General features: G+C 36.3%; 1 protein-coding gene across 1 annotated transcript; it reads right to left on the reverse strand.

Annotated features, from left to right (window-relative positions):
- Positions 1-329: 329 nt before the first annotated feature.
- On the reverse strand, positions 330-25225 carry LOC307162705 (GTPase IMAP family member 8-like). Its single transcript, XM_079878216.1, has 3 exons — positions 24928-25225; positions 8139-8777; positions 330-1981 (listed from the first exon to the last, which is right to left on the reverse strand). The coding sequence occupies exons 1-3, from the start codon at positions 24953-24955 to the stop codon at positions 1032-1034; spliced, it is 1617 nt and encodes a 538-aa protein (XP_079734342.1). The 5' UTR covers positions 24956-25225; the 3' UTR covers positions 330-1031.
- Between the last annotated feature and the right edge of the window lie 355 nt (positions 25226-25580).

Raw genomic sequence — 25580 nt, forward strand, 5'->3', positions numbered from 1 at the left:
CAACTTAATAATAATAAGTTTAAATAGGATTTCAATATGTTGGCTCTCTCAAGCCAACTTAATAATAATAAGTTTAAATAGGATTTCAATATGTTGGCTCTCTCAAGCCAACTTAATAATAATAATAAGTTTAAATAGGATTTCAGTAAGTTGGCTCTCTCAAGCCAACTTAATAATGTGTAATGGCTGGAAGTCAGTTGTAGTTATTGTGTTTCTCTATTTTCTGTTCTGGGTTTCTCTTTCCTTCAGTGATTCTGCTTGTTAACAGCAGGTGTTCATCACTAATGCTCAACAATCACTTACATATTCACTTAATTATCTCACTGCAACACTGTCTCAATGTTACTTTTTACTCTTTGTAGTGTGTATTTTCCTGTGGGGTTGAAAGGGTTAACAGTGTACGATAAAAAGACACTCCCACAAAATGTATTTTAACAGTAATAAACTGTAAGTTATGAAACAGGTTTATACTGGCAACACTGTTGCCAGTAGTTTTCTGTACGGTCTAGTTTTTTGGGTCACCGTTGTGCAGAAGAGTAGAGCCCGTGCTTTAGTCCAGGAGAAGATCTACAAACATCGATGATACGCTGCGTGTTGCTTTATTTAACAGACGGTGACTGTGTAGTTGCTGGTCTAGTGGAAATCTTTTTATGTACAATATTTTGTTAATGGTTTCAAATGATTAAGTTCACAGTAATTCTTTGCTCACATTATTTGTGCATTATAAATTTTAGTTGATACATTTAAAATGACAGTTGGTCCATTTAAGGCAGTCGGTTTCTACAAGTGAAATTAATTAACTCTAAATTTAGTGCATTTTTACAGTAACTGTTGCCAGTATTTTACTGTAAAAAAGCCTGGCAAGGTCTAACAGTGCACAGACAAAGCCATGATCAATTAAAGCACTACTAGATTGTTAACAACATGATAGAAGAAGAAGCACACAATACTTTAGGCACAGCAAGTGTATAGACATTCATTTTCAGGGTAATTCAGTGTTTGTCTTCTGTATATGATCATTTACAAGTTTCTCACTGAACTGTGCACATTTTTTCTTTTACTAGTTTTCTTGTTGCAGTGATTGCAAGGTAAATGGCCTCTGCATGTCTGAATCCTTTGCTCTCAGCCTCCTTTATGGTGCTCTCCTTCTCCTCAAGGGTCACCTTCTCCAGTGCTCTGCGAATATCTGATACATTCACATTAGAATACATAAGAAGTTCTCCCACGAACGTGTCAGAAAAAGACTTCTTAGCTTCATGTCGTGACTCCTCTGCTAAACGCCAGTATAATTCTTGCCATTCTGTTTGATTTAGCTGTTTGTGCTGCTTTTTTTTCTCACTGAGTATCTGCTTCTGGATCTCCTGAATGCGTTTTTCTGCCTCCTTAAACATCTCATTTGAAAAGTATCCATTTTCTTCCATCATCTTCTCTATTTTACTGATCAGATCTTTGATATGTGGGAAACTGGCAGACTCATTATCCAGACAAAAGAATCTGTTTCCACAACTCTCTACAAGTTCTTTAAGAGCTGGTTCACCTTCCTGTAGATACTCTTCAATTGTTTTCTTTCCTTTCTTTAACTGATTTTTGTGAGTGAACACGATCATGGAATATTTTTGCATCTGTTCTCCGAACACTTCTTTAAGTTTCTTTATTGTATTCTTCTCCTCCTCAGTGAATCGACCCACTTTAATGACAATAATAAAAGCATGTGGCCCAGGAGATGCGAACGTTATGCATTTTCCTATTTCAGTTGTAATCTCATCCTCACTGAGTTCAGTATCATAAAGTCCAGGCGTGTCGATCACTGAGATCTCTTTACTAAACCTCACTGTAGTTTCTGAATGACACTGTTTCGTCAGAGAGTTTAAACTGGCTGAAGATTCAAACACGTTTCTGCCGATGATGGTGTTTCCAGTGGCACTTTTCCCAGCTCCAGTTTTTCCTAGCAGAACCAGCCTGATCTGGTCTTTCCCCGCATCTGGAAATAAAACAAAATTATCAAATGAAACTAAGGCAGAAAGATCAAATCACTGATAAAGGCAAATAAAGGCACAATATGTAATTTTCCCCTCTACAGACGACGGAAAAGAATCCAACAATACTCGGACAGGAAATCATGTTCATGGATGAGCTAATGTACTGAGTTATTAACATAACTAGACACCTGACTTTCAAATGAAAGATTGGTATCTTAGAGCACACCCAGGCTCCTAACCGACAACGAAGACTTGACAGAGCAGCCATCAAGTATTATACATTATACTACAGGGCCGTTGAATGCTTGAATCTGATTGGTTGACGAACGTTCTAAGGTGTGCATTATTTTCAGGGAAACGCACAGCTAAAGTAGTTCCAGGCAGATCTTGACCGCATTACAGTTCCATATCACTTCGCGTAGTTAACTGTAATAACGGAAAATAGGATACAATTCATAACAAGAAAAAACATTTAGCCCCATGCGCTTGATCTGCAATTTTCAATGTCTAGCTTCACAATCAATGGAAACATGCAGTTTAATTTTAATAAATAAAGTATATAGTCCTATCTATAATCAATAGAAAATTAAACTGAATAGGCCTATAGGCTAAATAAATGGATAGTCCTGCAGCACAGATTTTTATTGCAGATAATATAACAAATAAATAATTATTGATAGGCCTACTTGTTAAAAGGGCTTTGTGTTTAATTTATTTGGCTAGTCTACTGTCATCTGTCAATAATAGAAAAGAAAAAAAAAGAATGAACAAATTAATTCAAACGAATTGAATTAATAAATAAATAATAATATTGACACACATGCTTTTCTGTCTCATTATTGCAACATATCTCTCTAATAACTGCATTAATAACTGCATAAAGCCGGGGACACACTTTAAGGCCGGTTATGAATGTAATTTGATACTTATGACTGATCATGCCCAAACGCGTTTTCAGCGCGTTCAGTCTGTGTTCAAAGTCGGTCTTTAAAATCTGCTGCAGTCGATGAAAACAGTTAGAGAATGTGTCAGCTAGTCGTGTGTCCCCAGCATTAGTCTGCTATCAGTGGCTCAAACCTCCGTTACTAACTCTAAAATGATGTTTTGGAATTAGCAACGGAGGCATGGGATTAGACGCGTAAGAAATTAGTCCTACATACAAGAGCGTTTTAATGACAAAAACTTTACAAACGTCTTGAAATACATAATCTGAACAATGTTTCGAGGTGTGGTAACTGTAGTATAAGCGGAATAACTGACTTCAGGCCATTGAATTATTAGAAAAATAATTACACTTATTACATGAGGAAGTTTTTTTCCAATAATTAGAATCTCTGTTTTTTTTCTTCAGAATTACATATAGGAAGTTGCTAATCATCCAGTTCCCTTTCAGTCGAGAACGTCAGATGTAGTCAACGTGTTCTTCGTACTACTAATTAATCAAGCCAATTCAACATTGGCGTGCGTGATTACACGCTCCGCCCCGCAGCGCGGGTATAAACACGGAAGTGGACGCATGCACACTAGCGTGACTTGAAATGTATTGAGTTACAATTACACTGTAAAAAATAAAATCGTAAAAAAACGGACTGTCAGCTGCGGCTGTCAAACAAAAACCGTAAAAATAAAGTAAATTATCCTAATTTAAATAAGTGCAAAATACTTTTACAGAAATCTTTTTTAACAGAAACACACAGTTAAAACACAGTTATTTCACATTTATTTTCTGATTTTTTTTTTACTGAAAAACATGCAGTTAATTATATGCATGATTTGTTGTGACTATACGTCACTACATCAGCAACTACACAGTTACTGTCAGTTAATTAAAGCAACATGCAGCATTTCATCAGTGTTTCTGTGCTCATCCTGGACTGAAGCTCCGGCTCTACTCTTCAACACAACGGTGACACACAAAACACACCATACAGAAACACTTTAAACCCCAACAGAACATTAAACACTAACAGATCTCTCAGGATCTCAGCATCTTCACTTATTACAATCCAGACTTTATTTCTTTCATACTAACATTCTTATTGAGAATTAACAGAGGTTTAGAAGTTGAAGTTTTATTGAAAAGAATAAAGTTTGATGTCACCATGATGGAGATCAGTGTTTGCTTTAGTTGGGCTCTTGACCTTTTAGTGTTTAACTTTAATGTTTCTCTGGCAATCCGGAGGAGCTTCCAGATGAGCGCGCTGGTTCCTCTGTAGCGGACCGACCAGTAGTTTCATTTGGGGCTCCAGAGAATAGAATGTCTATCGCAGCATCAGAAGGGGAGCTGGCCTCTAGAGATGCCGACTCGGCTGCGCTGCCTCCCTCTGGGAGACCATCATTGCCCGAGCCGGATCCAGAAATGTCAGCTATGCTGAAAAAGGCCGCCGAGGCGGTAGGGCTCGCGCTGAACCCTCCATCGTGTCCCGAACCGTCTCGGTTGGATGATTGGTTTCTCGGTACCTTTCTTTCCTGAAGTGCATGAGGAGCTTACGAAGGCATGGACGGCACCTTTCTCTGCCAGAAACTGCCTAAGTAGCTCCTCCCCCCTCACTACCCTTGATGGGGAAGCGGTTAAGGGTTATGAGGCTATCCCTCCGGTGGAGCGGTCTGTTGCGATGCAACTGTGTCTGACGGCCGCTGTCTCATGGAGAAGTGATCCTCGTCACCCCTCTAAGGCCTGTAAGTTCTCGTCCGCTCTCATGGGCAAGGCTTACAAAGCCTGTGGGCAAGCCGCTTCCTCTCTGCATGCCATGGTGCTGCTTCAGGTCCACCAGGCCCAGGCACTCATGAACATGCACAAGGGTAGTCTAGACTGTGAGCTCATGGGTGAGCTCTGCACTGAAACTGATCAAGGTTGCAGCTTGCGCGATTGGTTCAGCGATGTCCAGGAGCGCCATCTCTGGCTCAACCTGGCTGATATGAGAGAAGCGGACAAGGTTCGGTTCCTGGACTCTCCCATTTCACAGGTTGGGCTATTCGGCGACGTGGTGGAGAATCTTGCCCAACAGTTCTCTGCCGCTCAGAGGCAGACGGAAAATTCAGTGATATTCATCACACCTAGTGTTGAGCAGTGCCCCTGTCTTGCGCGCGCATGTCGCTGTCCTACTGGCGAAGGACGCGATATAGCCGCTTCCTCCAGCCGATATGAAGGCCAGTTTTTACAAACTCGTTCTTCATGTACCCAGTATGTGGTGGGTCATGACCATCTTGGCCCTGTGTCACTTGTTATGGGCCCTTTCTATGAAAGCCTCTGTCCAAGTTACTACACAGAGTGGCAGTTTAAAGCCCCGCCCTGAAGCTTGGTTTGCAGCGTTTGACCTGAATGACATGTACTTCAGATCTCTAACCTTCCGCACCACAGGCCATCCTGCACGTTGCGTTTGAGGGTTCGAAGTATCAGTACAGAGGCCTACACTTTGAGTGCTCCATAGCCAGTTGGGTCCTCAGGTCAACTGGGAGAGAGTAATCTCGCCCACGGGCTGAGTATCTCTGTTCCAGTATGGAGATGGACTCGGTCTGTCTGGTCAGTGCTAATTCAGAAGTGAGAAAGGGTCCCACTGAAATAATTTTTGGCAGATATCATATGGCAGATGCAGCCACTTGGCTTCCTCCGTATGAAAACCACTTCAGCACTGGCTTAAGCTCGAGTCCCGAGGTGACCGTGGCAGAGCAGCACATCCTGTGTGACAACAGATCACCCCGGCCTGCTGCCAAAACCTCAGCCTGTGTCCGAGAAGCCATGTATGAAGGGCATGCTTTAACAGAGGCCTGGGCGACCTCCGACTGCATTGGTGTTCATTACTGTTGCAGTTCCCTTCGCTTCGAGCCACCGCTGCTCAGCGAGCTGGTACTGGTCTGAAAAGCCAACTTTAGATTTTCTCTGACTGCTTTAACTGTGTGTTTATAAAACACATTCATTATAGCATGAAAATCAGAGAGAAAATACCATCAGGTGCTGCAGGCTATTTATTGAGAATTCATTGTATGAGGAATATTTACTACTACTATATTTCACATTTTTGAGAATAATAGCTCTGTGACCCTGCTGAATTCGAGCCAGCAGTGACAAACAAATAATCTGAATCAGCGTATGAATCTTAACAACGGTGACAATCAACAAAATAATCAGATACAACTCTGAACATCACAAAAGAAGCTACTAAAAAGTTGCAACAAAAACAACAGCAAAAATAAAAGCAGATAATAATAATAAAAGAAAATACTAAGGCAATTCAGCATAATTTATTCACACTGCAATGCATGCTGGGAGATATTGATGAGTTTTAATTGATGGCTCCCATCATGCACTGCACTTTTATCATCACTGTTGTTGAGATTCATATGCTGATTCTTGATGTCTGTGTGTGTCTGAGATATACAGTAATTCAAACCTTTATTGTGCACAATGTTTTTAAAAAAATTTAATATAAAATTGATGTACTGCAACAGCAATTAATAACCCATATAATCAAAGATAAGACTCTATGAGCTCAGTGAATCAGGCCATTATATGGTGATTATGTCATCATCAACACATAACCAACACCACCTTATTCAACATGTCTTATAAACACAGAGATAAAGCAGCCAGAGAAAACTAATGCTAGGGTCAAGGGCACAACTAAAGAAAACACTGATCACCATCACGGTAACTTTAAATGAAACAATAAATAATCAACATCTAAACCTCTGTTAATACTCAAACAGAGGTGTAAAGTCCAGGTTCAGAAAGAAAAAAGTCCTCCTCAGTATTTTGTTCCAATCACCTGGATTTGCTAATTAGCTGTTTTTCAGCCAGGAGATCAAACTAATTAGTGAAATCAGCTGACTGAGTTCATAGGTGGAATAAACATTAGGGATGGGCATTTTTCAAAAATATTGCATTCGAATATTCGGGCTCATAAAATTCGAATATTCGAATATTCGTTTATTTAAATGACGTTTAACGAAAAATACATTATTTTTTAAGGTATTTTTTTTTTTTTACGTTTTGTCACCATTTCTGAAGAAGCTTACGATTAGGCAATATACACAACAAGCTTACAACATGTGTTAAAGTTTTCTTTTAATTGAAAACATTAAACAGTAGGCCTATGTGTAAACAAAAATATATAAGAACAAAAGGATATAAGCTCAAGCAGCGCGAACGGAAAAAAACGCCTAATAAAGCAGAGTAGCAGATTGCGCCAGTTATGCTACAGAACGTAGGCTACACATACACTCGAGTCAGCATATGATTATCGTGTTTATATTGTTTCACGTTCATGTTGAGAAAAACAATAATATCCACATGGAGGGACGCCGCGAGCAATTTATGCTCGAGTGAGAAAACGCGCTGCGCTGACAGACGTTTCAGAGAAACAAAGATAACGGTGTTCTAGTTCTAAGTTTCTAACAGCACCCTGCACTTTCTGTTCTTAAACCTCTCTCTCAAAGAAAACTTAAAGGAACAATATACCTAAAAATCATTTTACTATTAGATAAGTTATCATCAGCTGCGCTTACCTGCAGTCGTGATGCAGTGATAAACAGCTGTCTTTCCTCAGTCGACTGCTGTTTGGATTTCATGTGATTTCTCATTGTGGTGATGATATTATAACTCCAGATTAATTAATTAATTTGATCAAAAGTAATTCCATTTTGTAAAATCATTTAGTAACCTCATTTTCGACTAGTAATTCCAAACTTCGCGAGGCAGACGACGACATTATGATAAAATACAAACAACTTGTTAAACACGCGCCACAGTGCCACCCAGTGCATTTAATTATAACTGCGAGTTAGTGCTTGGGATTTATCAGGGATTCAATGCATTTACGACCCGCAAAGTATTTACGGCTTCATAAATTCGATAAAATTCGAATAGTATTTTATTTTCCTAATAATAATTACAGATCGAATATTCGAAAATTCGAATATTCGTGCACATCCCTAATAAACATATGGCAGGACTTCTACTTTCTGACCCCTGGACTATACACCTCTGATTAAATCAAATACTGCTTCAGTGTTACTTTAACACCCTGGTGGTGGTTCCCATATGAACACTGAGTGGTGTTAATTTAACACCGGTGATTTTACTGTGCACTTAGTGAACAAATCACCATATGTTTGTATTTTTGGAGTCATTTATAATGGCAACATGTAAAAGGCACTTACAAAAGACCTCAGGAGCATCCATGCTTGATCTCCTCGTTTGTTTCATGATAAATTTCCCTTTTTTCTCCACCATCATTCCTTCTATCTTCTGCAGTAGTTCTTGTATCTCATCGTCTGATTTACTCTTGTTATTGAAACAGTGAAACTTTCCTCCACATTCAGTCACCAGTCGCTGGAGATCTACATGGTTTTGTAGATGTTCATCAATGGTCTCCTCCAGATCCTCCAGTTCATCTCCATGTGTGAACAAAATCATGATGTAATACTGAACTTCAGGACCAAATAAACCTTTAATGAAATCCAGGATCTCCTCCTCATTTTGCACAGGTTTTTCTAGAGGAACGGTGATCAGAACTGCACTGAGACCTGCTAAACATAGTTTTATCAGCTCTTCTTTCAGTTCTTCCAGCTTCTCCTTATTCAGATCTGGATCCAGTAGATCTGGAGAATCAATCACACACACCTGCTTCTCTCCTTTCTGTGTTTTACCATCACACACTTCAGACTCATGATTTTTAATTTTAAACTTCTTTTCTCCCAGTATAGTGTTTCCAGATGAGCTTTTCCCAGAGCCCTTCCTGCCCATTAGAAGAATCCGGATCACTGGATCATCTGAACTGGAGCTGATCACTGACATCTCTGAAAGATACAGAAAATGTATGTATGTATATATATATATATATATATATATAGTATGATATGTAAAAATTATTTTATTTATAGATATTATAAACAGGCAAAGTTAAGTCATTCTTATATAAAGAAAAGTATAGAAAAAAAACAAGACTTTTACAAGACTAAAAATCATATTTAAATCATATTAAAACTCATTAAATAATAAAATAAATGAAAATATATTTGTTGTTAATCTGTTAATTTGTTGTTATAATTATTTGAGTTTGCTAGTCAACATCAACATAACTTAAACATTACTACATCTTCAACATTTTTATTAAACAAAAACATGAGCAGTAAAATTACACACAGGCCTATTTCTGCAGCAGCTCTTGTCTCACTTGCAAAGAAAAACAGATTCCATCTCCCTCCATATTAAAGGTGGTATCAGTGATTTCAGGCCCAAACATAAATGATCACATGCATCTAATCTTTCCTAACAATCTGCTAGCTGCCCGCCCCATAAGCAGGCCGTCAAAAAACTGCGTCTCTGTAGGCAGCCTCTGAGATCTGCACACAAAAACAATTGGTTTCACCACCACTCAACCAAAATAAATAGTGTTCCAACCAATCACCGACAGGGGTGGGCGTTGTGAGGTTTTCGTGTGCAGCCGTGCACGAGGTCCAGTTCTGGTTTATTTCTTTGCTCTTGGCTGACATGTGGCATTGCTATGGCCTGCTTGTGGCCCAGATCTGGCAAACAGGAGTGGCCCACTCAAGTGCCATCATTCCACGCTGCATGTGGGCCAGATCAGTATTCCACAAGTGCCAGATGTGGGCCGGATCTGGGCCGAAACAATGTTGCTATCTGGATTTTCAGGCAGTGGGACCAATTAAAGATCAAGGATAGAATACTGTACAGCTCAAACTCATTTTCACTGAGGGCCACTTCAGCATTTTTCTGCCTGCCCAGGGAATGGAATGACCCAAAGATAGGACTACATTTTGAACTGCCTTAGGCTGGACATACACAGTGCGATTTTTTTTTGTCCGATTTTTAGTAGAATTCTGATCTGTGAGACTCTTTCTTACATCCAGTTGCAAAATGGATAAACCATAATTAAGCACGTCTTCCAATCCACCTGCGATGTAGCTCCACAGGTGTCCCTTTTATTAATTTACTTGATAATTAATTTCACATTTTTAACTTTATTTACTCATGTATTTAATATGTACTAGATTACATTCATACAAAAAAGTTATTTATATATAGCTGGTCTGGAGAAAACTGTGATGTCAGCTCCCCAGTTCACAAGCACTTCACCATTCCACAACATTTTTCTTTTATGTTGATTATATATGCCTACATGAGCCTTGCCTACACTGTCAGAAATAGGGGTACAGTAGGAGTCCATTTCTGTCCCCCAAGGTACATATATGTCCCCAAGCATTAAAAGGTACATATATATACCATTTCTTTTAAAGGTTAAGGTACAATATCAAAAGACAGCCTCTGCTAAGTAATTAGTAAAAAATTAGTAATAAGTAAAAACTACGGTTTTAATGATACCTTAATCATTTAAGGTAGATTTTAACTTATCACTATATTTGAGTAGCCTTGAAATAAAGGAAATACAAGTTTTGTAAGTCAATTTACTGATATTAAATCATTATAACACAGCAAAACCTCCAGTGTTAATTGAACTCTCCTGGGAGTTTACATGGCTCCAGACTCAAGAGTGTTAAAATATGAATGTTAAATTAACAATGAAGTTTGTTAAAGTTAATGAGCTAATTAAGTGATTCATTGAGTGATGATTGACCATTATTGAAGACACCTGATGTTAACAAGCAGAATCACTGAATGAGAAAATATAATTTTTTAAGACACTGTTATGGTGATCAGTGTTTGCTTTAGTTGGGCTCTTGACCCTTAAACTGTTAACATAAGGTTTTGTTTGGCTGTTGTATCGGAGTTATAACTGCCAGATGAATAAAGAGAAATGTTGTTCAGGTGGTGTTGGTTATGTTTTGTCATAATCATAATTTGACCTGAATCACTGAACTCATTTAAAGGTCCCATTCTATGTGATCCCATGTTTCAAACTTTAGTTAGTGTGTAATGTTGTTGTTAGAGTATAAATAATATCTGTAAAATTATAAAGCTCAAAGTTCAATGCCAAGCGAGATATTTTATTTAACAGAAGTTGACTACAAAAAACGGCTGGATTGGACTACACCCCTCTACATCCTGCTTTAATGATGTCACTAGAACCGTAACCTCCGCCCACAGGAACACAGGCGTATTGATGGCGAAATGTCAACAGACGTGGTTGATGTTTATCTATAATCGGATACCGCAAAAGTTTAATTCGAAGTTGTTAGTTTGCTCTGTCCATTTCACCACGGACTGTTTTTCTAACCTGGAATAATATCAAGCAGGCTTCTCTCAGCGTTTCATACTGACGAAGGGGGCAATTTCAACTATATTCCAGCAAGCGGTAAGTAGTGATTTAATATGGAAGTAGCGATCACTCTTCACATCGTTCGTTTCTCTTAGTAGGATGAAAATAATCTTACTTAAACTGTGATTAATATACAGAAAGTGATCAAAGAACAATCCCTTTCCAATCGCCCAAGCTATCAATCACACAGCGCGAGTTTATCTGGACACTTGCCAAAACTCGTTATGAAATCAATGACGCTGTTACACTGCACAACGAAGCTCTTACTGTATTTATATGCCTCATGTTTGCATTGGTGAAATCATTAGTGAGTGCAGAAACTGCGTTGCAATGATAAGATCTTTCACGCGATCAACAGACTGTCATCTGCTCAGTGCTCATCACTGCAACCTTTTATGTGATGGTAATAGATCTAAATACTTAAAAAACTTCTCATGATTCGTTAATCCCGATAGCTGTAATAGTAAAAACGTATAATAGCTGTAATAGTAAAAGTTTTCCTGATAGTTCCACATGTAATGCCAGATATTTCATATGCAAGCATGTCAGCCAATCACAGCAGAGGGCGTTTACACTGAAGTCTCACAGCAGACACGCCCCTTCAAACAGAGTGTTCAAACCAGGGAATGAAATCAGGCTAGGAAATATGCCTTTTATTTCTAAATTATAACAATTTTTGATCTAAAAAACATACTAACATTATAAGTAGGGATGGGCGATATATCGCACGATATTGTTATGCGCATCTCGTCAGTAATGCCGGTTCCCTTGATTAGTAGTAAATCGCCATCACCTGCTTTCAGATGGAGTGGTGTTAAATTAACACTCCTGGGGCTGGGAGTGTATATGAGTCCACACTCAAGAGTGTTAAAGTTAATGAGATAATTAAGTGATTAATTAAGTGACTATTGAGCATTATTGAAAATACCTGATGTTAACAAGCAGAATCACTGAAGGAGAAAATCACAAATTGTAAGTTACCATTAAGGTGATGGGTGTTTGCTTTAGTTGGGCTCTAGACCATTATATGTTTACTTCAATATTTACTGTTGTTTGTCTGCTGTTATTGATTTCTAACAGTTAAATGAACAAAGTAAAATGTGATCTGATAGTGTTGGTTATGTTTTGACATAATCATGCTGTGATCTGAAAAAGGAAACTTATTGAGATAGTTTGTTTTAACTTGTTAGCAGCAGTTTTGTGGTTCTTCAGCCTATGATTATTGGTACTTTACTTATTCAAAATATTAGGCGGTGGGCCAAGTCCGTCTATCTCGTTTAGTTTTTGATTTGACAGTTACCCAGCAGCTGTCTGGCTCATTTTTTTTATTTGTCTGTATGAATAATTCACAAAAAGATTACCGATTGTTTCCAACGCCAATTGTTGCACATTAAAGTATAAAAATAGATTTAATTTCGCTAGCTGATCACAAACGTTGGCCGGAGTGAGATCCAATCAACGCTCGTGTTGTTACCTTGTTGAATTGATTTGGCCAATCACGTTATTCGTTGAACCGGCGTCGCGTCAGTCTGAAGCCAAATCAACCCACCCTGGAGAGACCGTTGTGTCTCGGCAAGACAACGTCAAGGTAAGATTTGTTTTGCAATGATTATACACCCTTATATCTTAATGCTTTTCATATAAGTTGTATTTAAGACTGCAAGCTATAAAATGTTTTTTTTGATGAAAACAGTAACGTTAGCCACGAAAGAATGTTGGTAGTGGAGCAGTAAAGCTAGGTCTAACGGTATGTTGCTTAGGCTAATCCAAAATAATCATTCGGTACATACACAATGAACTAAGCAAAGAGTATTCAAATACGGGATAATTACGGGAAAAATATTTAAACGGGAAGACAGCAGGAAATAAGTCTGACTAAGGGAGAATCACGGGGTAAACGGGAGGGTGTGTCCAGGTTGGTTACAGCAAGCTACCTAGGCTACAAGTAAGCTAGACTAATTATCAGCTAAAAAGAGTGCAAACCAAAACAAAGAAATGATTTCAAATCAACTTTATAGTGGTAGTCATGGAGTTATTTAAGACAATTATGGTTGATTGTCACGATTGATAGTGGTTGGGCTTCACCTACATAACAGAACAGGTATACTGTATGGTGGAAAAATATTTTAGTTAAAGATGGCTGTTTTTGAGTTATTTAACAAAATTATTTGTGGTCAGAACTGCAGTAGTCTTGGCAAGCTCGTTTAAGATGGTTAGCATCTTAATACAAATGTCAAGATGAAAAGTGTGATTTAAAATGAGTAATGTGCGCTTTCTGTGTTTATTTATCTGAATATAATTCAGTTGTTTATCTAACTCACAGACACGGACAGGACAACATCATACATATCTCTCCACACCCAAATGACAACAGAGGTGATCGTTGACAATCATCACATCAACAGCACCATGATGGAGCAGGTCAAGATCACAGAGTTGCTTAGTATCCACATCACAGATGACCCATCTTGATCTATCGACACCACCAACAGAACCTGGCACCAACAGTTGAGGAAGGCTCATCTCCCAAAAATCCATCCTCTTAACTTTCTATAGGGGAATCATAGAGAGCCTCTTCCTTCCACCCCCACCCTCCAATAACCTAAGGGCAGCTGATTGACTCTTGCACAAATACACTGGTAGTTTACACTATGATGCCGCTACATTGGTTTATTTTGAAATTTGCTATGAACATTTGACCCCACTTACACACAAATTGCACTGCCTTTTGCTGCTTGTCATGTCATCCACTTACACAATAACACTATATTAATTAGGGATGAGTCACGATTTTCGAATATTCAATTAGCTGATTTTATTATAGAATAGGATGTGCGGGATGATTGTCTTTAAAAAATCCCCATGTTTTAGTTGTGGTTATAAGTTTCAGTCCTAAATTCACATAAAATTTTTATACATTTAATAAATATATTCTTAATATTTGTTGTTTTCGTTTCTATGTTTGAGCTTATTTATCTCAATATTAATAACAGTCTGGTTAATTTTGAGTCTTGAATTGTAAACTCTCAAGGGTTGGATTTTTAAATATATATTGGTTGTGTCTATTCAGAATGACTTCTGAGCAGCTACCTTTTTATTTGGGGTATGTCATGTATGCATCACTTGCCAAAATTGGGGCTGACTAGTAAGGGGTTAAACTTATATAAATTAAACGTATGTTTAAGTTTTTTAACTTATATTTAAGCGTCACACCGCTCCGCTTTATTCATATGCTCTCATTTTATTAATACAAATAATTTAGTAGCCTATCCTTGCCTTGTTTTTGAATGAATAAATCAAATTTTTTTCTCAATCTTTTCCACTGGCCAAATAGTATTTTTAATTGATTTCTATTTTTAATGGAAACAGATAGACCTTGTTGTGCATTATTTGCACGAAACCATTTTCTCAGACAATCTGCTATTATCATAAGCAATTAGTTAAAACATTAAAACACAGCATGCCAGAGGAGAAGTGTTCAAAAGCATTGCATCTACAACAAATATTTATATTTATTGAATATAAAAATGTTGTAACTTCTCAGTAATTATTTCATGTAGTTAAAGTGTTTAACACCATTAATGAGAATGGCATATTTAATCTAAATGTTTATATCAGAGGTAAAACATGTATTATTTTATTTATTTAAACCGTTATTGTGAACATGCACTGTATTTATGATTAGGACTTTACAGAGATTTACGGTTTTACTTCATCTGCCGTTAGACAAGCTATGCGTCAGTTTCACTATATGGCCCAGCTTTCTGGCCACTGACAAAGATGCCTCCGCCGTAGAATCTGTGTTCATTATTTACATTGGTTGTCAAGGAAACGGGAGGTTTTCTAACGTTATGATTAGTACTCCTGCTTCTTTGCCGGTTTAAAAAAGTAAGAGTTTGTAAGGACATTTTGCGTCAAATGTGCATACAACAAAGTTGGAAACAATGTCTATAGTACTTGTACGATTTTATTACATGACCTCAGCAAAAAAAAACGTAGACAGCTGTGAGGTAAGTATTAAATTCGTAATTTCGAGGTCCGGCCCACCGCCTATATTTAATAAACATTGTTCTGATCAATAGATGTTCAGATTACTTCATTTAAAACACAGACATTAATAATCAGCCTGTGAATCTCAACAATGGTGACAATAATAAAGCATGTTGCAGTGGCTGCCACCAATCACAACTCATTAATGGCTCCCATCATGCATTGCGGTATGAATAAATTATGATCTGAATTGTCTATGTAATTTACTTTTCCTAATTGAATATTCTGCTCCTCACCATTGTTGAGATGCATAGACTGAATCTTGACATCTGTGTGTGCCTAAACAAATGATTTTTTTTTAAAACAACTTTTAAGAAATCCTTTATATTATATAAAAAATTCTGGGCATTTATGCAGATTCACAGTTATGCTGTAACCAACAACATAATTCAAAGTCAGAAAGAAGGATCTTAATAAGTTCAGTGATCAAGTTCAAATGATGAATGTTATAATATAACCAACATCATCAGACAACTTTTTTCTTTGTTCAACTGGCAGTTATAATTCAGATACAACAACCAAACAATATCTAAAGTAAACATATAATGGTCAAGAGCCCAACTAAAGCAAACACCCATCACCACAATGGTAACTTACAATTTGTGATTTTCTCCTTCAGTGATTCTGCTTGTTAACATCAGGTGTCTTCAATAATGCTCAATCATCACTAAATTAATCACTTAATTATCTCATTAACTTAAACACTCTTGAGTGTTGACTCATACACTCCCAGGAGTGTTAATTTAACACTGGAGTTTTTGCTGTGTACAAAGTGCCGTAGTTAACTGACAAGCTGAGCCATATCGCATTAATTATTGCTGCCGATACGTCCGCGATATTGATGCGATATGGCTCAGCTTGTCAGTTAACTACGGCTCTTTGTAGTAAATGCCGCTCCATCTGAAAGCAGGTGAAGGCGATTTACTACTAATCAAGGAACCGGCTTTACTGATGAGATGCGCATTACAATATCGTGCGATATATCGCCCATCCCTAATTATAGGGGCACCCCTGGAAACATTATTAAATAATAAAAATAATCCATGGAATGGGACCTTTAAAGTAGGGCTGCACGATTAATCGCATGAGATTGTTATGCGCATCTCGTCAGTAAAGCCGGTTCCTTGATTAGTAGTAAATCACCATCACCTGCTTTCAGATGAAGCGGCATTTAGGGCTGAGGAGATAATTAAGTGATTAATTTAGTGATGATTGAGCATTATTGAAGACACCTGATGTTAACAAGCAGAATCGCTGAAGAAGAAAATCACAAATTGTAAGTTACCATTAAGGTGATGGGTGTTTGCTTTAGTTGGGCTCTGGACCATTATTTGTTTACTTTAATATTTACTGTTGTTTGTCTGCTGTTATTGATTTATAACAGTTAAATGAACAACGTAAAATGTTAGTTTATAGTGTTGGTTATGTTTTGACATAATCATGCTGTGATCTGAAAAAGGAAACTTATTGAGATAGTTTGGTTTAACTTGTTAGCAGCAGTTTCGTGATTCTTCAGCCTATGATTATCAGTACTTTACTTACAATTCAAAATATTTAATAAACATTGTTCTGATCAATAGACTTTCAGATAAATTCATTTAAAACACAGACATCCATCAGCCTGTGAATCTCAACAATGGTGACAATAATAAAGCATGTTGCAGTGGCTGCCATCAATCACAACTCATTAATGGCTCCCATCATGCATTGCGGTATGAATAAATTATGATCTGAATTGTCTATGTAATTTACTTTTCCTAATTGAATATTCTGCTCCTCACCATTGTTGAGATGCATAGACTGAATCTTGACCTCTGTGTGTGCCTAAAAGAATGATTTCTTTTTAAGAAATCCTTTATATTATATCAAAAATTCTGGGCATTTATGCAGATTCACTAACCAACAACATAAATCTAAGTCAGAAAGAAGGATTTTAATGAGTTCAGTGATCAAGTTCAAATGATGATTATCATAATATAACCAACACCATCAGATCACTTTTTTCTTTGTTCAACTGGTGATTATAATTCAGAAACAACAGACAAACAAAATCGAAAGTTAATAATATAAGGGTCAAGAGTCCAACTAAAGCAACCATTGATCGTCATAACGGTAACTTACAATTTGTGATTTTCTCCTTTAGTGATTCTGCTTGTTAACATCAGGTGTCTTCAATAATGTTCAATCATCACTAAATTAATCACTTAATTATCTCATTAACTTAAACACTCTTGAGTGTTGACTCATACACTCCCAGGAGTGTTAATTTAACACTGGAGTTTTTGCTGTGTACAAAGAGCCGTAGTTAACTGACAAGCTGAGCCATATCGCAGTAAATATCGCTGGCGATACGTCCGCGATATTAATGCGATATGGCTCAGCTTGTCAGTTAACTACGGCTCTTTGTAGTAAATGCCGCTCCATCTGAAAGCAGGTGATGGCGATTTACTACTAATCAAGGAACCGGCTTTACTGACGAGATGCGCATAACAATATCGTGCGATTAATCGTGCAGCCCTACTTTAAAGTCTAATCTGTGACTTAAATGTATATTGTTGATTACAGCATCATTGTGATTCTACAGCATAAGATCCAGAATTTTTAAAATAATCTAAAAGATTTCTTAAAAGTTGTTCTGATTAAACAAATCTTTCTTTTAGGCACACACAGACATCAATAATCAGTGTATGAATCTCAACAATGGTGACAAACAGAATATTCAATTAGGGAAAGGAAATTACATAGACAATTCAGATCATAATTTATTCATACCGCAATGCATGATGGGAGCCATGAATGAGTTTTGATTGGTGGCACCCAGAATGCACTGCATCATGCTTTATTATTGTCACCATTGTTGAGATTCACAGGCTCATTATTGATGTCAGTGATGTCACAGTGAATCACAGTGATGCTGTAATCAACAATATACATTTAAGACTGAGATTAGGCTCTAAATGAGTTCAATGATTCAGATCAAATTATGATTATGTCCAAACATAACCAACACCACCTGATCAACTTTTCTCTTTGTTCATCTGGCAGTTATAACTCAGATACAACAGCCAAACAAAATCTAAAGTGAATGAATTAAGGGTCAAGAGCCCAACTAAAGCAAACACTGATCACCATAACGGTGTCTTAAAAAATATATATTTTCTCCTTCAGTGATTCTGCTTGTTAACATCAGGTGTCTTCAATAATGGTCAATCATCACTCAGTGAATCACTTAATTAGATCATTAATGTTAATTTAACACTCATATTTTAACACTTTAACACTCTTGAGTCTGGAGTCATATGAACTCCCAGGAGAGTTCAATTAACACTGGAGTGTTTGCTGTTGGACCTCAAGGTATATATATGTACCTTTTTGAGGATCAAAAAGCATTAAAGTTACATATATGTACCGTTTCTTTTAAAGGTTAAGGTACAATATTGTACCCTTGAGGGTACAGCCCCAGTGACAAGCCATTGTACCCCTAAAGGTACAATTATGTACTTTATTTTCTGAGAGTGTATGTAGAGCCAGCCCTGATTGGCTGCTTGAATCTCCATTTAAAAGAATGTCCAGTTTGTGGTCTTTTTGATTATTTTGGCCATCGGTGGAAAAGAAGTCATAGCACGGTTACTCATGGTTCTTACAGGACTTTCAACCGAGGAGGTCCTTCAGAAAATATCAGAAGCAGGCGTAGAAGTAACCGGCGTCGAGATGAAAGGAGATGAAATGGACTTTCAGGCAAATGATTCTTACTCAGATGATAATAATTTATATGTCACAGTTAGACATTGAGTTTAAAATGAAATGTTGGAAAATGTGAAAATGAAAAGGATTTAATAAATTCTGATTTTAATTCAGTGTGTGTGTAATATATATATATATATATATATATATATATATATTATTAGTCAACGATAGTACCCTGTCAAAGCCAATTGTGTACCATTTTTGAAGGGTCCATTTTTGAACTGTTAAATAAAGGTACAAAATTGTCACCACAGGTACAAGACTGGTCTCTTAAGGTACAAATCACAAGGGTACAATATTGTACCCTTGAGGGTACAGCCCCAGTGACAAGCCATTGTACCCCTAAAGGTACAATTATGTACTTTATTTTCTGAGAGTGTACAGTGAGTCTGTCCAGTCATTGAGCTTGAAACATTGTCTTGTACTTTGTGTGCACATGCATTCTGTACTTGACTATTGATTAAATGGTTAATATTTTTGCATCTGGCCCTTTCGCTTAAAATGACACAATTTGTGTGTTAAAATGACTTACACAGTGAATGAGTTAAAATTAACACAAAACTAGTAGTCCTGGAGCTCACCCACACATGTGTCAAAATTTAACACAGGTTGTGTCATTTTTAACACATTCTTTCTAAGAGTGTAGATGAAAACAGAGGGGGAGGTGGGCCCCTGGTTTCCCTTATAAAGCGTCGTCGGGAAAACTAAATTTGCGTGTCTACCCCAAATTGATAAAATAAAATAAAATAAAATTCTTAATCAAAACTATAAGGAAACACCAGTAATTTGTTTAGGCTTGGTTTGTAGGGAATTACAAAACTGCGCACATATATTCAAACGCACATAACTATAGAACCAATTCTTAATGCGCATGTGACCGCCATCAGCGTTTCTCACAGGTTCGCGTTTAAAGTCTGTGTAGAGAGAATGGTGTCATCTTAGCGGCCTCTAATTTAATAACAAATGATCGTTGCGACGGAAGTGAATCAATCAAAACTAACTTTAGCTGGAAAATAACTTTATTAAAGAACCGCTATAAAGCCAAAACAATCTTACCTTTAATTATATGTTTATCTCTGTAAAGCTGCTTTGAAACAATCTACATTGTTAAAAGCGCTATATAAATGAAGATGACTTGACTTAACTTATTGTTTTTTTGTTTTTTTATAGTTGGAAACGGTGTATGTGCAATATATTTATTATAGTTTGCTTTGCAATACTCTAATAACAAAGAGTAGTTTTAGTAGTAGTGTTTAAAAAGCACATCTGTTCAATAATTAGCAATGCACACACTGTTAAAAATGTTCGTAATTTTAACAGTAAAAAACTGTAAAAAAGCAACGGAAAAACAATGTTAATTCCTTAACGGTATGTACCCTTACTATATACAGTGAAAAACTGTAATAGCTCTCACGGGACATTTCATGTAATTGTACATTAATATACTGTTAAATGTACAGATTTTGGAAGTACACTGTAAAAAAAAAACTTACCGTTGCATTTACCGTACCTTACCGTAAAAAATACGGTAGCAAATGTTTACTAATTTTACAAAGTTTTACATCATCGAACTAAAAATTACGGTGAAAAACTGCCAGCTGGTTGCCAGTACTTTACCGTAAAAAATACGGTATAAATATTTATGTTTTACGGCATTGAACTAAAGTTTACGGTAAAAAACTGGCAGCTGGTTGAAAGCGATTTACCGTAAAAAATACGGTAGTAATATTTTAGATTTACGGCAGTGATCTAAATATTACGGAAAAAAACTGGCAGCTGTGGTTGCCAGTACTTTACCGTAAAAAATACGGTAGAATTGTTTTTGCTTTTACGGCACTGAACTAAAGTTTATACGGTAAAATACGGTAGTAATATTTTAGGTTTTATGGCATTGAACATTGAACTGAACTTTTATATAAAAAATAAAAACCTGCCAGCTGTGGTTTCCTGTAATCTAATTATTTAGAATTACCAGAGGTTTAGACGTTGATGTTTTATTGAAAATGATAAAGTTTGAAGTTACCATTATGGAGATGAGTGTTTGCTTTAGTTGGCCTCTCTGACTTTTTAACTTTAGATTTACTCTGACTGCCTTAACTGTGTGGTTATATAACACAAATGTTATGGCATGAAAATCAGAGAAAAAATGTAACCAGGTGATGATGGCAGGTTAATGATGAGACAATCGTCATATTGTGGCCTGATTCACTGACCTCATAAAGAGTCTTATCTCTCACTTTGAGCGAAGTGATAATATTGATTATAATATTACAAATAAATATTTCATATTATTGAGTATAATATTTCTGTAAATGAGCAACAGATAATCTGAAGAACTTTAAAAATACATGGTGTAGAAAAAAGGATTTAAACTACTGCTTGATTTAAACCAACACAGACATCAAGATTCAGCGTATGAATCTCAACAACGGTGACAATCAACACAATAATCAGATAAAACTCTGAACATCACAAAACAAGCTACTAAAAAGCTGCAACAAAAACAACATCAAAAATAAAAGCAGATATAATAATAAAGGAAAATACTAAGGCAATTCAGCATAATGTATTCCTGCTGCAATGCATGCTGGGAGATACTGATGAGTTTTGATTGGAGGCTCAATTAGGGCTGGGCGATTTAAATCGCGATATGGTTATGCGCATCTCGTCAGTAAAGCCGGTTCCTTGATTAGTAGTAAATCACCATCACCTGCTTTCAGATGGAGCGGCATTTAGGGCTGAGGAGATAATTAAGTGATTAATTTAGTGATGATTGAGCATTATTGAAGACACCTGATGTTAACAAGCAGAATCACTGAAGAAGAAAATCACAAATTGTAAGTTACCATTAAGGTGATGGGTGTTTGCTTTAGTTGGGTTCTAGACCATTATTTGTTTACTTTAATATTTATTGTTGTTTGTCTGCTTTTATTAATTTATAACAGTTAAATGGACAAAGTAAAATGTTATCTTATAGTGGTGGTTATGTTTTGACATAATCATGCTGTGATCTGAAAAAGGAAACTCATTGAGATAGTTTGGTTTAACTTGTTAGCAGCAGTTTAGTGATTCTTCAGCCTATAATTATCAGTACTTTATTTACAATTCAAAATATTTAATAAACATTGTTCTGATCAAAAGACTTTCAGATAAATTCATTTAAAACACAGACATCAATAAACAGCCTGTGAATCTCAACAATGGTGACAATAATAAAGCATGTTGCAGTGGCTGCCACCAATCACAACTCATTAATGGCTCCCATCATGCATTGCGGTATGAATAAATTATGATCTGAATTGTCTATGTAATTTACTTTTCCTAATTGAATATTCTGCTCCTCACCATTGTTGAGATGCATAGACTGAATCTTGAAATCTGTGTGTGCCTTAAAGAAAGTTTTTTTTTTTTTAAACAACTTTTAAGAAATCCTTTATATTATATCAAAAAGTCTGGGCATTTATGCAGATTCACTAACCAACAACATAAACCAAAGTCAGAAAGAGGGATTTTAATGAGTTCAGTGACATCTGTGTGTGCCATCATTGATTCACAACTGCCATCACACGATTCATTTTTTCTCTGATTTCCTAGCCATAATCAACATGTCTTATAAACACAGAGTTACAGCAGGCAGAGAAAAACTAAAGTTAGAAAGTCAAGGGTCAAAACCCCAACTAAAGCAGTCACTGATCTCCATCATGGTGACTTCAAATGAAAGAATAAATCGTCAACATCTAAACCTCTGTTAATTCTCAAACAGAACTGTAGACGTCTGACAGAAATAAAGTCAGTCTGGTTAGTAATAAGTGAAGCTGGTAATGCTGTTTGTGGAGTTGTTTAATCCTCCTCTGCTGAGATCTTCACAGATGTAATGTTTTTTTATCTTCAGTTGATTTCATCTGAGGCTGTGGCTGAAGTCAGTTGTAGTTCTTGTGTTTCTGCTCGTCTCTTTTTTCTGTTCCTGTTGTTTCTCTAAATGGACATTCCCAGAATTCCCTGTGTGACACTTCACATTTGATGCTATTTAATTTAAATAATTATGTTTCTTCTTGGTTTTTGTTATCAGTTTATATTATATTTTTTTGGTTTATATTACATCATATATTGTTTAATGAATGTTTATGCCATTATTTGGAGTCACGTGTGTATGTCACCATGATGGTGTTTTGTGTTTGTGTGTATGACACTGTGCACCTTCTCAATATTACCATGTACCTCAGATTGTAAAAAACTAATGGTATACTTAAATCATCGTGTTTTTTTTTTTTTTTTTTTTTTTTTTGCCATTTGTGTTATTATGATGGTTTTCAGTATATTGCAAAGATATAAAGTAAACTTTAATACTTCAGTGAAATTTAATGATAACATTTATCGGTTTATATAATATAACGGTTGTCCCGTGAAAACTAAAAGGTTCCTACTGTATTTTTTATGGTAAAGTACTGGGAACCACAGCTGATGTTTTTTTTTTTTACCACACATTTAAATCCTGCTGAAGGTTTTTTTTTTTTTTTTTTTTTTTAAGTAAGGTTGCTACCATATTTTTTACGGTAAAATACTGGCAACCAAGCTAACGTTTTTTACCGTAAATTTCACAGGGGTTTTTTTACATTGTGTTTTTTTGCCCGTAAATTTAAATCCCGTAAAACATAAAAGGTTGCTACCTTATTTTTTACGGTAAAATACTGGCAACCACAGCTGCCGGTTTTTTACCGTAAATTTCACGGGTTTTTTTTAACAGTGCACATATTTTTTGTCAACACCGTCAGTTTTTCGTCAACAGCGTTGGATGTATGTTTTGTTAATTTTTTTGGGGGAAAAATATTCTTCCTTCAATTTATGTTGTTTTTGTAATAAAGGACCATCTGATCTACATCCTCTTATGTTTTATTTATTTAAGGAATTTGTTTTTACAATATTGAAATTAAAATCAAAGTTTGAAAATGCAAATATTTTTCATTTTTTCGAGTTTTCAGAATAGTGTGAAATCACAACTTAAGTTTATATATTGTATTTTTTTTTTACATATCAGAGTAACTAAACACTATTACAATATACTTCAGAACTTTAGATTCTTGTTGGATTGGAATAATTAAAATTGTATACTTTTTAGTGTGTCTGACGGAGTTGATACAAATCCAGCTCTGAAGGGAAACATGTTTATTTGTTAAAAATGTGTTTTTATTTAGAACCTGTTCCTGTACATGGTTAAATAGCTAAGACCTTTCTCTGCAGAAACATACAACTCTAATTGATATAGTGTGTATTTTAATATTGATATAGTGTGTTTTGTCCCGACTCTCAAGAATCAGGGATATAGCCTAGTAAAAGTTTTTTTTGTTGTTGAAAGTTTTGGGTGGGCCTGTTGAAAAATGGGGCCGTGCCTGAGCTACAGGACATCGTCTTTCAAAACATAACCTGCGCGAAAGAGAGAAAAAAATGAATGCGTCATTGTACCCAGCACTTCTGAAAATGCACTTCCGAATGCGTCTCTGTCCCCAGCACATTTTCAAACCAAACTGACACCCATGCTTTATTGATACCTCTATCAGACAATGCCTATTTTTTTGGATGTAGGTATAGTCAGATAACAATATTTAACAATGTATACATATATTTTTCATTTGATGGTTCAACCGCCCGCCAGCCGCCCGAATTTAATTAAAATAATATTTTTCGTCACGTCATCCGCGGTTTATCCGCGGCTGTAACCGCCAACCACGCATCTCTTGTGCAACGTGTTGAAAAGCTTTGAGTAATGCATTCAAGGGATCAGTTTATAATCCCACCCACTTTGAAGCGGTTCTAACCTGCAGTGGAAAAGCAAACAAACCGAGCCGAGCCGCGCTGAACCATGCAGTGGAAAAGCGCCTATAGTCTCTTTAAATCTGTGTGAAGATATTTCTTACCTGTCGGTGATGAAGGTCCCTCTGCCATCTTTAGTGAATGAAACTTCAGATAAATCACAAGAATAATGCTTCAAACAAAACATTAATAAATCACACTCTTTAAATGAAACTTGTCGAGGTTTTGCTCAAAAGAAAAACTGAGAGCGCAGTAGCTGTTGAGGTTAGCTTTACATCCACTTTGTTTGTGATGAAAAACTCCTCCTTCAGTTAGTGTCTGTTCTTCCTGTTAAACCGGTTAGAGGAGGAATGTTCATCTTTGTTTCTGGCTTCCTTTGCAACATATTATATGTTTTGGTAAACTAAACACTGTTACAAAGACCACAACCTATGGAAGGAAATGTGTAAAGGAAATGTGTGATTGTATGTTGTATGTTTAGATTAGTTATGTTTGTGATTTAGTTAATAAAACTTGTGCGCAATACGTATTTGGTTCTGATTCTCTGCTTGCAACAAAGTTTATTTCATTATTTAGATTTTGACTACAGGCTCTTACTTAGTAGTAAGAAAGACATTTCCCTCCCCCGGAAATGAATATATCTTAGAATTAATGAACAATAAACACTGATTGATCACGGGACAAACAGGTTGATTGATTGTAATATTAATTTTACTACATTAAATTAATTCTATTAACTGATCCAAATATTCATAAT

The sequence above is a fragment of the Squalius cephalus genome, assembly GCF_949319135.1.
Source record: "Squalius cephalus genome assembly, chromosome: 1".
Taxonomy (NCBI): domain Eukaryota; kingdom Metazoa; phylum Chordata; class Actinopteri; order Cypriniformes; family Leuciscidae; genus Squalius; species Squalius cephalus.

Bases quoted from the DNA above. Each gene is read 5' to 3' on its own strand.
- LOC307162705 (XM_079878216.1), bottom strand. From the start codon at position 24,955: ATGGCAGAGGGACCTTCATCACCGACAG. The intron at 8,778-24,927 runs GTAAGAAATATC...TGTATCTTTCAG, and splicing joins GGGACCTTCATCACCGACAG to AGATGTCAGTGATCAGCTCC. The intron at 1,982-8,138 runs GTAAGTGCCTTT...TTTTATTTCCAG, and splicing joins GGATGCTCCTGAGGTCTTTT to ATGCGGGGAAAGACCAGATC.